This window comes from Microtus oregoni, unplaced genomic scaffold (assembly GCF_018167655.1).
Source record: "Microtus oregoni isolate MIOR12 unplaced genomic scaffold, Mior012 000014F_ref0000157, whole genome shotgun sequence".
Classification (NCBI taxonomy): domain Eukaryota; kingdom Metazoa; phylum Chordata; class Mammalia; order Rodentia; family Cricetidae; genus Microtus; species Microtus oregoni.
Genome location: NW_024543073.1, coordinates 21602643 through 21617985, shown reverse-complemented (window position 1 = coordinate 21617985; position 15343 = coordinate 21602643). Strand labels below are relative to the sequence as shown.

The 15343-nt window shown below is 43.2% G+C and overlaps 2 protein-coding genes across 4 annotated transcripts in view; one reads left to right on the top strand and one right to left on the bottom strand.

Moving 5' to 3' along the window:
* The window catches only part of Lhfpl2 (LHFPL tetraspan subfamily member 2), a 147048-nt gene extending 142832 nt beyond the window's left edge, over window positions 1–4216 (top strand). For all 3 annotated transcript variants that reach the window (XM_041663663.1, XM_041663664.1, XM_041663665.1), the window contains one exon: window positions 887–4216. In XM_041663663.1, the coding sequence (XP_041519597.1) occupies window positions 887–1140 (254 nt within the window). In that variant the 3' untranslated portion in view covers window positions 1141–4216. The remainder of the gene's footprint in view (window positions 1–886) is intronic.
* A 6617-nt stretch (window positions 4217–10833) lies between these two features.
* Window positions 10834–15343, bottom strand: part of Scamp1 (secretory carrier membrane protein 1) — an 89299-nt gene continuing 84789 nt past the window's right edge. Inside the window, exon 9 of the mRNA XM_041663390.1 lies at window positions 10834–11949. Within this exon, the coding sequence (XP_041519324.1) occupies window positions 11785–11949 (165 nt within the window). The 3' untranslated portion in view covers window positions 10834–11784. The remainder of the gene's footprint in view (window positions 11950–15343) is intronic.

The window sequence follows — 15343 nt, the reverse complement described above, 5'->3', positions numbered from 1 at the left end:
CGCTAAGGCTCCTGTCTGGTCTGTAACCAAGCAGAGGCCACAAGGTTCTGGGTGAATTACCTTTGTACCAGTGGTTGGCAAACTCTGCCGAAATGCAGAGAGTAAATATTTTGTGTTTTGGCGGGCCACATGTTCTGAAGCAACCACTCAACTCTGTTCTTCCAGCACCGAAGCAGTCATAGGAAGTTCGTAGAAACAGGGCACGGCTCTGTTCTAATGCAACTTCATTTTTGAGGTATTTATTGTGCTGTTTGCTTATATGTATGTACACCACACTGCATGCCTGGTACCCATGGAGATCAGAAGAGGGTGTCAGGTCCTTTGAAACTGGTGTTAAAGACAGTAGTGAGCCACTATTTGGGTGCTGGTTGTACCAAGTACTCTTACCTGTCATCTCTCCAGATCCTAAAATGTTATTTATACAGCCATGTTAGCTTTAGTAAGTTAAGTAGTCCCTTAGTAAAGCCGGGCGGTGGCGGCGCATGCCTTTAATCCCAGCACTTGGGAGGCAGAGGCAGGCGGATCTCTGTGAGTTTCGAGGCCAGCCTGGTCTACAAGAGCTAGTTGCAGGACAGGCTCTAAAAAAACTACAGCAAAACCCTGTCTTGAAAAAAACAAACAAACAAAAAGTAGCCCTTTAGTCAGTGAAACTCACTTTTCTAGAAATCACTGGTGAGAGCCACCTCCCAACATTCACAAACTGGCTGAAAATGTTTCTAGGCACGCGCTCCTCCTAAGCTACAGGTGACACTGGTGACTCAGATCAGGCTTTCGTGCAAATGATACTCCCTATTGCAGAACGACCTTGTCTGTGAGCCTGCAGAGCAGGTGCTGCTGGTTGTCAAGGCACCAGAGGTTTCACTTGTTTTTCTCTTCTGTCCCTCAGGTCTTTTTCTCATCCTCGGCCTGATACTCTACCCTGCGGGCTGGGGCTGCCAGAAAGCCATAGACTGTGGGCGGCATGCATCTCCCTACAAACCTGGAGACTGTTCCCTGGGATGGGCCTTTTATACGGCCACTGGGGGCACGGTGCTCACGTTCATCTGTGCTGTCTTCTCTGCACAAGCAGAGATTGCAACCTCCAGCGACAAAGTCCAGGAAGAAATTGAAGAGGGGAAGAATCTGGTCTGCCTGCTGTAGTCTGGAAGACATGAATGCCGCCGTTACCTTTCCTTATGACCTGTGACACAGTCTTCGCCATTTGCATCAAGTGAAGAACCAGTCTTGACCTAGCAGAGCCACACTCCACAGCCCAGGCCCTCGTGGGATCAGCGAGTTCTTGCACACGCAGGCTGCGGTGCACATAAGGAGACCAGACAATGACATGTGTAGCCTGACTGCGGAGTCCCCTCAGACTCTGTCTCCCCAGGGCTGGTCTGACTCAGCAAGGCAGGCAGCACTCTTCTGGTAGCAGAGAGGCCAGCCAGCCTCAGTGGTTTAAGGCAGATTTCTGGCTCAGAGCCATGTGTCTATGAACATCTCAGGATGCAGGCTGGAGTGGTGTCTGTTTTCTCCTAGTTCTTTCAAGTTGTTTCAACTGGAGACTGGGAGGAAGACTACAGACTGCTGGTAGCAGGGTGAATGCTGAGGTCGCAGCACGACACCAGTTTGCTCAGCAGACCAAGGGCTCAGTGGGGACAGTATAGACTCCCGCAGTGGAGCTGCTCTAGTCTGAGTTTAGACAGTCAGCCTACTGCCTAAACTAGCCCCTTCTCCTTGCAGTTAGTTTTCTCCTGGGGTTGGGGTTGTGCATGGCTGCCCAGGGAAACCTCAGTGTTCTTCCTTCCCAAGGACAGTGGCCTCCAGAGCAGCTGTGGCTCATGCAGATGTTCACAGGGAGGGGCTGCCAGAACCGCAGCCTTTGCAGGGAGGACTTTGTTTGGTGACTGTGCTGTATTCTCTGCAGAGAAAGCAGGAGCTAGCCATGAAAGTTTCTATAGCCTCTGGTGTTGGTCCTGACAGCGGGCCAGGTGACACTCAATCACTGCCACTGCCAACTTGCATCAAAAATCCCACCCCAGGGAAGCACAGCACAAAGTCAGGGGCTGGACCAGGCTCAGACACCTACCTGCCTAGGATGCTTACAGCAGTCACCAAATACCACTACTAAAAAGGACTCAGGGCTTTTAATCCAGTTTCCACAAATTATCCATATAACCAAAGTAGCCAGAAATACCAGAGTCTGGCAATATATAAGCCTTGCAGATAGAGACCCTCTGCAACAGTGGAAGTGGAGTGAGGACCCTTTTGGTTTTAGAGATATGTTTCCACTAAGGGCGTTGTCTTAAAAGTTAAATAGTTAAGCACCTTCTACTGGCAAGTGTTTGCTGAATACAACCACGTATACAACCCTGATTCAGATTTTACAACCTTGCCCCAGGGAATCACTTAGACCTATGTCAGAAGCCTTGGTCCAGAGCATCCACCTCATATACAGGTGGGCTGGGCCCACTGGGCTTCATTATAGTTCATTTGTCCTTTGGCCTATCCCAGAAACCATCCTATCTCTCATGAAGAGAAAGATTAGGGAGGACGGGTATTGAATCAGATCTTAAGTTTTGAACCAGTGTTCAAAATAAGCAAGGTGGAGATCCTGTGGCTTCTTTAGAAGGGGGAACCCTAAGCAGCCCTGGGAAGACTCCGGAAGCAGGACCAGATCACTAAGGGCACACATGGCCATACAGCATGTGGACAGGCTCATGTCCTTCACTGCATGTTTGAGATGCCAGCACAGTTGCTGTGTTTCCAGCCTGGGCAATATTTGGCATGAAAACTGTGACAAGAATACTTTTTTTTCCTTGATCTTAACCAGATAAAATTTTAGGTATTTTGAATACAGCCTACTCCTAAAGCAGGATCCTGTATGAACGCCCATGACCTGCTCCTTGGCTAAGGTGGCAGTGGACCATATCAACCTGGTAACAGTTACAAATGAAAGAAATGTGGCCTCTCTGCCAGACTAAGTTACTTAACAGTGTTTTTCACTAATTTAAACATTAGAGAAGATCTCCCCCCCCCCAAAGGGGCACCAATGAAATGCTATGCTATAGAAAACTACCTAAATGCTGACTCAGTGGAGCAGAGGGAGCAAAGACAATGTCCCGCATCCGAGACCTTCAAATTAATACACAGACTTTTATGCAAGGAAGGAAAGGGTAGAGTAAAACTGTCATTAAAAGCCACTTACTTTTCTAGTAATAGGTCCATTACTAGTACAGGAAAAGTCTTTCTTTGCCTGCATTTGTGCTCGGCCTCTCAATGAACGCTAAAGCAGAAATATGTGGAGTCTGTGGATTCTTTAAACCTGTGTGGTAATTCAACAGCATTACATTAACTGTGGAAGGGTTTCTGTATAGTTCTCAAGCATCTGTGTGTAATGAGTGGTCTTTGTTAAACTTTTATTCTGTAAAGTGCTATAGTCTTTTTATGTGTAGCATATTTAAATATGTATATCACATACACAAGTTTATCTGAAAGATGTGCAATAACAAAGGTGTATGTATGTTTTGTTTGGGGAAACTGGACATGCTTCAAAATAGGGATGTTTTCTGTTTTGCAAAGGAGAACTAGACATACTTGCCTTCGTGGCTAGCCACTAGTCCATAACAATTTTAATGCTACACAAACCTTATGTGAAGAAAAGACTGGTGTGAACTCATTTTTCCTGGGTCTAAATAAACATGATCACTATATTCATGGGAGACCCAGTCAATGCTAGTCTTTGATGTAAAATGTGAAGCTGCCATGTTGCCTTTTGTGTTAGCCTGATAAGCAGGAGCTGGCATAGACTAAGAAGCTCTTCTGAATGTGCTTTGTAGACTGCGAATGCGTGGCCGCTATACTAAAGGGCCAGTCTCACACCTTCTTAGCCATAAGAGTCTGGCGTAGGACAGACCATCCTGTGCAATAACATGTGGCTGCTAGAAATCCCGGGCCTGCACTTGTGTTTAGGGGAGCAGAGACCCCCAAGGCCACAAGAACTCAAGGGATGAGTGGGACTTCTGAGACTGTGGGGAAACTCCTGTAGCGGAGGGGTCCTGAGGTGCTATGAAGGAGCTCAGCACAGCTGGATGTTCAATAGCCACTTGAGCCAAATATAAAGTTGTACTTAGAGCTGATGGACTCAGTTGGAGCCTTCATGTGTGGTTACCCTGTTCTATTGTAAACTAATACATTGTTTTTCTAGCATTGACGAGGATTCTGTACATAGGGTTTCACAGTGAGATCTGAATTAAATCAGATTTTGCAAACTCAGTCTTTCAAATTTGACTATGTTGGCTTCAATTCAGTGCACATAATTTGATCAAAAATACCAATCAGACAAAATGTAAAGACTTATTGTAACATAGATATCAGGGAAAATATCCAGGCATTTTTCTACTGCTGATTCTTAACCTTGCATGGGTTGCCTTTAATCTCTTACTTGAAGAAGCACCAACACAATCATAGGAATCTTAAATTTAAAGTAAAACTGTGAGACATGAAAATGCTTTAGAGCATTTGCTAACCAGAACTAACCAGAAGGTGTATCTTCTCCTTTCTCCTCTCCAAAAAAAAAAAAAAAAAAAAAAAAAAAAAACTAAAGGAAAAGTTATGGAGCCTTCTACATCCACAGTCCCTAGAGTGGACCCTGACCAAGAAATCAGGAAACCTGGGCTTTTGGTCTATAAACTCGACGATGCTAAACACCACTTCCATAAACTCATCCAACCCTGCACCTTCCCAGGGACACAAGCTGACCTCACTGCTGCCAGACGGACGGAGGGCACATGCATGCTCTAATTGCTGAGCAGAAACGACCGCCACCAGGTTTCCAACTGTTTAAGTCACAGTTAAAGGTTAGGGCCCCAACCATTGGAGGAGAAATGGTTTTAAGACAAATCATCTGGATAATCCCAGGAAAATGAGCTTTTCCTGTGCCTCTTCAGGTGTTACTATTTTGTACTCAAAAGTAAACCTGCAGAGAGAGCACTGGGACTTCAGTTTGAGCAAACGCTGGGACATGGTCCCTTGTGCTTGCTATTCAGTCTGTGTGAGTGTGTGTGCACGCGTGCGTGTGATATGTTCACATGCAGAGACCAGAAAAGGATATCTGATACCTTATTTATGTTTAAGGAAGGCTGGCTGGCTGGGAGCTCCCAGGATATACTTACCTGTCTCCATCCCCATGCATTTACGTGCAGTTTTTATATGGAGATTCAAACACAGGTACTCCTTGCTGACATAGAAAGCACTGTCATCCACTGAGTCTTCTCACCAACAGGGAAGTGTTGCCACTAGATCTCCTGGAAAACACATTCAACTTCCTCTGGTAGAGCCCCATAAAGTCTTTATTACCCTGGACGTTCCTGTGTGGACATTGTTTCAAATAATTCAGCTCCTTTGGGACACTCAGCACGAATGGTAAAGCCCGACAGCAAGTATGGCTATTGCAGAGAGCAGCGAGAACAGAGCCTGTCTCAGCACCTTAGTCATTTGTGTGGCTTCCCCTCTGCCCTCCTCCTCCTTCCTTCCAGCTCCTCTCCCCTTCTGCCCACCTCCTCCTCCCTTCCAGCTCCTCTCCCCTTCTGCCTACCTCCTCCTCTCTTCCAGCTCCTCTCCCCTTCTGCCCCACCTCCTCCTTCCTTCCAGCTCCTCTCCCCTTCTGCCCCACCTCCTCCTTCCTTCCAGCTCCTCTCCCCTTCTGCCCCACCTCCTTCTTCCTTCCAGCTCCTCTCCCCTTCTGCCCCCCTCCTCCTTCCTTCCAGCTCCTCTCCCCTTCTGCCCACCTCCTCCTTCCTTCCAGCTCCTCTCCCTTCCAGCTCCTCTCCCCTTCTGCCCAGCTCCTCTCCCTTCCAGCTCCTCCCCCCTTCTGCCCACCTCCTCCTCCCTTCCAGCTCCTCTCCCCTTCTGCCCCACCTCCTCCTTCCTTCCAGCTCCTCTCCCCTTCTGCCCCACCTCCTTCTTCCTTCCAGCTCCTCTCCCCTTCTGCCCCCCTCCTCCTTCCTTCCAGCTCCTCTCCCCTTCTGCCCCACCTCCTCCTTCCTTCCAGCTCCTCTCCCCTTCTGCCCCACCTCCTCCTTCCTTCCAGCTCCTCTCCCCTTCTGCCCCACCTCCTCCTTCCTTGCAGCTTCCTCTCCCCTTCTGCCCCTATCATCTTCTTCCTTCCAGCTCCTCTCCTTAACCTTAAGACTTGTACAGAATCTCTTCAAGACATGAATTGCTAATTTTGCTTAGGTATGTACAAAGGATACAGATAAAAGCACAAATAGAGGAAGTAGGAAACTTGAAACCACGTGGAAAGGAGAATCAATCAAATAACATGCAGCCATTAGCAGCTTTTTCGCGTTTGACAGACATTCTAAAAGAGCCAACAATCTATAGGCAAGCAATCCTCCAAGCGCCAATACTTGGAAGAAACCTCCAGTTTCCTCATCTCTTACAGAAAAGCAAAGGCAAACGACAGCAGTGAGAGGAAAGAACTCGGCAGAGAAGGACAGCGTGGACAGCAGGGGCCATCAGAAGCAGGAGGGGATGGAGAGCCGGCCAGGATTACTGCAGGCGGCCTTTAGTGTGAATGGAGAGGCCAGAAGACTCGGGGACAAAGGCTCTCACACTGGGGAAACAATTTTAAGGATGTGTGTGCGTGTCCACATGGTTCACTCTCTGTGCAGGAGGCTGGGATACTGCTGGAAAAATAACCATGATGAAATAAGGGGCAGTGGTTTTAGTTGCTTTTCTCTTGGACCCAAACACTTGGATCCAACGCATGGCAATAATCACAATACCTTCAACCATCATTCGTTTTGAGAATTGCAAAAAGAAAGAAAATAGCAATTGGGGAATCCCAGAATTATATTCAAATAACTAGGGCTCAAAAATAAAATGTGCAGGAAGGATTCTTTAAAAAAAAAAAAGCTGTTTGAATGCAGAATGACTTTATAGAAATATGGATTACTAGCATTACAAGAAAATGAACTCTTTGCTAACTCTCCTTGGTAGAGGGATGACATAGGCTTTAGCATGAGGAATGTCTCACTATACCAGGAAGTCATGGCAAACCCAGAAATATCGAGCTTTTTTTAAAGAGCACAACTGGGAGAAACACAAACTGTAACGCTCCCTGCATTGCCCCCTGGTGGCCCCGCATCCCATCAGAAAACACCAACGGCTCTAGTGGAAACTCTGCAGGTGGAGGCTTTCTCCTACCCAAACCACAGAGCTAAATGATAAATACAAAGTCTATGGGAAGGGGAAATTTCCCAAGAATCTCTGAATTGGTGATACACCTCTAGCTTTCCATACTTCCACCATAGTGGAAGTCAATGAAAACCTTGGTATGAAAGGAAACAACACCTGGGAAGGGTGCACAAGGATTTTAACATTGTAATAAAGAATCAGAACCTCAAGTAAACAGTCAACTCTGAGAGAAAACCTCAGTACAAAGGAGGGAACCATTTCAGACGCCAAGACGCGGATAGGATAGCGAGGGCCGCATTCCAGGCACGAGGAAAGGTTTGGTCAGCCAGAGACATAACGACAACAAAATTACAAGTATATGAGACTTGTCTTGAGCTGCCTTCTTTACAACTCCAAAACCTGGACAATGAGACGCTCCTCAGAACAGCGGCTGAGTGTGTTAGAAATGGCATGTCTCAGGAGGATTCTAGGGGTCGCATGAAGAGATAGGCTGTGCAACGATGACATTGCGACATCTCCACCTACAGAAGGAAGTAAACTACAGAATACAGCAACGGCGATTGAGATACTTCAACCATGTTATGACAGTGAATGACGGCAGATACCCAACACAGCACTGCTTGGTGGAAGGCACGGGATAAGGTGAAGAGGAAGTCCCCTCCCCCAAAAAATGTTGGACATCATAAAGGAAGACAGTGGAACCTTGGGCATGACAATAACACAAGAATCTAGGACTGTCCAGGACAGGAACAACTGGAGAACCACCACAAATGGGCTGCCCATGCATCCTTAAGCACTGTCAGGCATAAATGGTGACAAAGAAGAAGTGACCTCGCACTAGGCAGACTTAGTGGTGATGCTGGCACAGCATGCTTTCACAGGAGGCCTCTAGCTCCCGAGAAACGGAAAAAGTCTGAAATAAGGTTTCAAAACTCACCAACACAACATGCATATTGTTTTGTAAATATATCCAAAACTTCTTATAGAACTATTCTAATTTTTCTAATCATAAAAGTACAATTTACTAGTCTAATAAAGAATATTTGTAAAAATAAAAACATTTACATGCTAATCTAAAAATATAAAAAAAAATTTAAAGCAGATCCAGTATTTTAAAACCTATTATTCTACTATAATTTATGATGTTTGAAAATCTTACCAAAATATGATCTAATGAGCCATCCCAGTTATTTAGAGTTAATCACCCACTCATCTCCAAAGAGCTCAGTCACATGGAATCACAGAATTTGAGAATTTCCCTTACGGGAAAACAGAAGGGAACACAGAAAAAGTGGGTCCCAAATGTGTAATATAATATAATATAAACTGTGTAATATAAGCACAAATACGACTAAAAAGACAGAGAACCAAACATTAATGTCAGTGTTTTAGAAAGGAATGCAGGGAGTACTATCCATATCCAGGGGTACCTGTCCATACTGGATTAGCAGAACTATCCATATCCAGTGGTATCTGCTGTCCATACTGGATTAGCAGGAATTAACAACTAAAATCCCCATGAAGTACAAACCACATCCACAAAGATTACAGAAATGAGCTTCTAGTAAACTAAAAATACAAACTCACTTTTTAAAATGGAAAACAGTGTTTCTTATTTTAATTTAACATGTGAACATGATTTTGGGTTAAACTTTACATCGTCTCTAGTCACTAGGTGAGAAATCCAGTGCACAAAGTAGAAAGCTCATCGGTGCAGAACAGCAGCAGTGAGCATGATCAGGCAAGAGCACAGCCATTAGCAGATCAACACAGTCCTGGCAGACGCACCATTTGAGCCCATAAAGAAAATTCTAAGCCCAAAAGCTAATGAACTTCTAAACAGTTATCATATTTAATATGGTAAAGCTCACATTCAACAACCTATAGAGGTCTAATGCAATGGAAAAATTGCCAATTTGTATTGCTGAGGGTTTTAAACTAAATCTTTTATAGTGTATTTAACACGTAATAAAATAGTACAAAGATTGGTTTAAAAATCAAATGTGAGGGGGCTGGATAGCTGGCTCAGCAGTTAAGAGCACCAGCTCCTCTTCCAGAGGACCCAGGTTCAATTCCCAGCACCCACATAGCAGCTCACATAGAGTTTTGCCTTAGACCTGAGACAGTTTCTCTTCCTCCTCCTAACTCCAGTTTCAAGAGATCTGACATCCTCATACAGACATACATGAAGGCAGAACATCAATGCACATAATAAAAATAAAATCACTTTTAAAAAACCAAATTGAAATATCTATATTAAAGCTGTAAGTAAAATTTTCTGTCTCTCAATTGCTAACAGTGTTTAAAATTATGCAAACAAACATCCAGTAAACATTATTTTATTTTCTGACACTCTGCATTAATACAATAAATATACAAAACTTCCAAATCACTGAAAACATGCAACATAAGAGGGACACATGAGGGCATTTACACAGAACCGTGACAGTCGCCACGAGGGCAGTGCAGTGTTGCTCACCAACAAAGCACACAAACATCTCAAGAGAAATAAACCAAGCCCACGCCATAAATCTCCAAACAGCGATTTCCCAGTGTTCAGACCCCAGTTTAAATAAAACAGCCACCATTTAATATCAAAAACTGAAAAGTCACAAGGATGCCTGGTCTACACGAAGCTCATTTCATGACTGTGGTGCAAGTAACATTGGTATTAAATAGAAACACTAACCATCTTCAGCAAACAAAGATAAACTATCACCATGGTTGTTGAGAGAATAGTAAAGCAGGGTTTCGAGATGCTTTCGCACGTGACCCAGCTGCAGACACCACCACCATTTCAATGCTCCTGTGTGATTTCAAACAACATAATCTCTTTCAAACTTGCATGAGCCCAACAACTGGATTGAACAATAGTTCAATGAACAACAATGTTCATACATAAAAACACAGTATGTTATAACTATTCTTTGCCACTTAATAATGAGAAGAACGTTTCCATTTTTGAAGGAAAGTATTTTTTAAACCTGATGTGTCTTTCATTTGTACTTCAGAGACAAATAAAAGAAGTATCTTCAATACTCAGTAAATTTCCAAGCAAATCTAATGTAGCCCATGTGGGTGGATATGTGAGCCTTCATGAAGCCCACAAACTGTACCCCAGCCAGCATGAAACTCCCTGATTCCAGATTTGAGGAAAAGAATAAAGTGTCTCAATCATTTAAGCCCGTTTTTTAAAAGTTAGCCTGTCTTGGCAACCCATCCTTGCTTAAAATCAACTTCGATAAATCACAACCTATCATTCTGCAATCTAAAACTAGTAAGACTTCCAAAATAAGGTAGTCTGACTTATGTTTTTGAGACATTTAATCATTATTAAAAGTCTGAACTCACATCGGCTTGTGCTGCACAGTAACAATGTCAATATGATTATATCAATAATTAACACATTTAACTGTACTTGTACTTTCTTGCTTGGTGTGATGCTTTATATGTATTTAGTCTGTCTCAGAAAGTAAATGACAGATTCATTAAGAAATCAAGTATATTAGAAGTGCTGGGTCTTTTATTTTAATGCAACTAAAAGTGAGAGGCTCAAAGAAAAATCCCTTAAATACTGTATGTCCTTTTATTCAAGGGTTAGGCTAGCCTTTAATACCTGTGCAAAAACCCCTCTCCCTCCCTCCCTCCCTCCCTCCCTCTCTCTCTCTCTCTCTCTCTCTCTCACACACACACACACACACACACACACACACACACACAAAGCTGCCAAACATAATCCCAGTTCAAATAAGATTAGCCAGAAGAATATACCAAAGTTTCCATACAGTAAAATTTTACAGAAAATTAAGAGGGGTAAAGGAATTATCACTATATTCTATTGCACCAATTCACTACCTCTCTTTTGGATAATGTACTGCACATTATATTAAAGTCTTTATATGCCAGTAAATTTTTACTTAAAAGAAACTATTACAGAAAATCATTTCTGATTCTATAAAGAGCTCCAGCTCCTACCACTATAAGCAGTACAGAACCCAAAATACTAATTCGTTTCACTCAAGAGACATGGTACCCATGCAAGATCAGAGATTGTTATCAAAATATCAGCTAGTCTAAAAATAAAATAAGAGATAAAATATACATTATCTACTACAAAGCACACAGGCTCTTCACTGTGACTGAACTTCAGAAAAAAAGCCAATTTAAAAACACCCAAGTCTTTGCTTGCAATATTAATATAGAGAAAAAGAAACAAACATGGTTTCATTTCCAATGTTTAATCCTTATCTCTACTGACTCCTGGGAGAACTACTGTGGTTGGTATCGAGTGCCCTTTAAATCTTAAGTCACACGCTCATTTCAGTGTGTCACCACGGAAATGATCTGAGAACACCATCCCCCAAAAATATGGAGAATATTTATTTAGCAGATGAGAGTTTTCTTCTGTGAGGGGCGTGGAAATATTAAGAAACTATTAGGCAAAGTAATAAGATGAGGAAGTTTCTCTGGTTTTAGACCATGCACACGTGAATAGGAAATACCCATGCTGTGTGTACTGTGTGTTTCCAACATAGAAATATCTGTAGAATACAGTAATGGAGAAAAATACAGTCCCATGGTAACAGTGCACTGCGGCGAGGCGCTCTACATCTGGTTACCCTTGAAGGCGTTCTGTGCCGCACTGGTTGCTGCAGTTGAAGCTGCATTTGCAGCCGCAGTCTGGACAGTTTTGTTGGACATCACTCCTGTTGCAAACTCTTGCTGGGCCTTCTCAAAGCTAGCACCTGTTGTGCGATACAGTCCATGTACCTGCAGAGGTGGAAATCAATGCAACAGGTAAATGGTAATCTACATAGGAGCTGCCGGCTGGCTGAAGGTAACCTCACCATCTCGTGGTGTGGATGGGAGAAGAAAAGCAGAGAGATGAACCAAGTGGGTTAACAGCAGCATAGTGCTCTCAAGGACAGTAGCTACACCTTAGGATAACGAGACTCCCTTTCATATACAATAGAGCATTGCCAGGGAACATTTGCTCTAAAACCCCAACTTAACAAGTCAGCAGGGCTTAGTCATCACTATTCTGAATCATGTGCTTCCAACTCCATACTCCCCACAAATGAAAAGAACATCTGAAGATCAGATATTTCAGTAAGCTTTTTAAAAATTAAAGTATTTAGATAAGCTTCATTTTTAAAATAAACTTGGTCTTTAAAATGAAATAACTTCAAAAATTCTTTTGAAATGCAAAGTCATTAGTAACTAGCATATTAATGAGGACATGAATATTTATGAACAAGTTCCCAGATTCCATAGAAAAGATAATGGAAACCAGGTTCCCAAAAGAATACAAACTGTACTGTCTATCTGTCACTTCAACAGTAAGTAATTCCGACTAGTTCAGCGGATAAGGAAGGGCAATGTCTGAAGGTTCTATATACTCTGCAACTCCTTCGTGTCTTCCTAACAGACTCGGTTAGAACATCTACCACTGTGGCCCTGAAACACTCTCCAGTGCTTTCTGCAGTCCACTGTAGAAACAGAGCATAGAACACAATTAGAAGCAATTGATAGTGCCAGGTGGTGGCGGCATACAACTTTAATCCCGGCACTAAGGAGGCAGAGGGAGGCAGATCTCAGTTCAGGGCCACCCTGGTCTATAGAGTGAGTTCTAGAACAGTTAGGGCTACACAGAGAAACTCTGACTTGAAAGTATAAGGAAAAAATAGAAGAAGAAAGAAACAATTGATGGAAAATCAAACCTACCTGTGAAAGCTAAGGGTTTCTGCCCATGAAGCAGTTCAGAAGATAAAAATTCTTTCAACACTCCAAATCTGGGCTAAGAAACACCACCATGGCAGAAACCAAGGCACAATGAACATCCAAAAACCATCAATAACCAGCTCTAATTGTGTAAGATTTCAGAATGAAAATGAGTTCTCAACAGCACACTCATTTTCATCAAAAGGAATGAAGGGAGGACTAGCCTGGCAAAGGCACTGGTCTAGTCCGGACCAACATACAGACCTTCTGAGGGCATGCTCCAGCCAGGAAGAGCCTGACCCCTAGTGGTAATAAACTAGGGCTGCATACTCCAGCAAGGGCTTTCGTTTGTTTTCTGGTTATTTCGTTTTGATAATTTGTTATTAGTTTTTAAGTCAGCGTGGAAGAATCAGTTGTTCTCAGATCTCACTTTACATCAGAGTTAGAAACAATATGAGGATTGCTATTTGATTCAAATTATAATTTAGTTTATATTGCCACTATTACACTCCAGAACATCACACAGAAAATCATTTGTCTGAGCTCCTCACTTCATAGGTAAGAATTAGACAGCATCAACTGATGGTGAACACATAAGAGTCAACTATTAATGAATTCAAAAATTAACTAAAACATCAGAATATGCACATAATGCTGATAAATACTTTTATTTGGGAAATAAACATTTATTTTGAATGCCTGGCAGGTGAATATGAGCTCCATGTGCAACTATCCCTTCGTGGAAAACAGCAAAAACACAGGGGAAAGGAATGCCTGCGTGGAGCTCAGAGCAGGTGCACAACTGTCTGACACAGTCTCTGCGGAATGAGAGCTCCCTCCATGCCCTGCCTCCCATTTTCTTGTACTGGAGAGTTCTGGAGAGTTCTGCCCTCGGCCCTCTTCTGGCTCTGTGCTCATGCGTTCTCTTGGGCTTCACTCACCCCATGAAGCTAAAATGCCCCAGTCTGAATTTCTTTGCTTCTTCTATTTGTCTGTCTAGAAGTCTACCATGCTTATTCATACGTATGTCTACTACTACTTCTAACTTCCCCATAAAACATGAGATGACTTTGACCTCCACACCTGCTTTTTATTTCATTTTTGTGCATGTTGGGGGACACTAGATGGGTCCTGGGGTCAGACACAGGTGGCTGAGCTCAGCAGTAAGCACTTTTACCCACTGAGTCATCTCACCAGCCCCAAACCTATTCCTCCTAAATGGCCCATCCCCTAAAACATATCCTTGAGTAAAGTCCAAACAGAATGAGCCCTAACCTTCTCATAATGAGGGTAGTTAACTCAGGCTACCATCTCTATTGGCTTCCTATCTTATTTTGAAGTCCTACACCCTAGCCCACAAATCCTGATCTACCTCTACACAACTCTCCCACACTTGTCACATCAACCCAATTACTCTGCTCCTTCTTCTTTTGGGAGCCACCACTTTGGGGAGAAGATCAAAACTTTTTAACAAGATCTCCTAGTTATCAAGGCCCTAAGGATACTGATGTGTTCAAGCTCATCTCTATCATCCACCACGGATCCCTAGCATTCTCTCTGCCTTACCCTATGCACCAACTTGCTCCCTGGTCCATGCTAGACCTTTGGTAAACCCTTAAATTTGCCACATTGTATTCTCACAACTGGTTTCTGCTTATCCTCTATGCTTTCCCCCTCTTTCTTATTCCCTTATGTAGACAATTGTAATGATCTCGGCTAAGGCTTTATCTTGGTATATTGGCACCTGTCTGTATTCCCAGCTACCCTGAGGCTGGGAGGCAAAAGTATGGCTTAAACCCAGAGATTGAGGCTAACTTAAGATTATACAGCAAGAATTTAATTTTCAAAGCCAAACACTAAAAGAAAAACAAAACTAGACTCCCCAAACTTTGCTATGCATTTCCTAGCTCCTTGTACTTCCTTCTGTGACAGTCATGAAATGACTGGACTATGGTACACATTCTCTTTGTTTTCTTATCTTACACCACAATGTGAACCACAGGGCTCATGCATGGCATAGTGCTTGGCGCTGGTATACACTTGAGAGCTGGCTTTACAAGAAAGAAATGCACAGACTACCACGAAGCCTCTCTTAAGACTGTAAACCATGCATTTCTTGTTTTAAACAACCTACCCCAATAGTATGTGCTTGCCTAGAGAGCGTGAAGCCCTGGCTAAAAACTGAGTGGCCCATGCACACCTACAGTCCCAGCACTTGGTGGATGCAGCAGAGGCACAGGCGTTCTTATATACTTGAGACAATAAAGGAATTCTCTCTAGAGAAAGGCGTTGATGAGGCTAGGCCATAACTACCAATCCTCAGCCCAGATGAAGGTATTTTGGAGAGAATGCACTGTTAGTTAATAGCTAATATAAGCACAGAACGATCTAGATGGTTTTATGTTTTTTAATATGTATTTATTTATTATGTATAAAGTGTTCT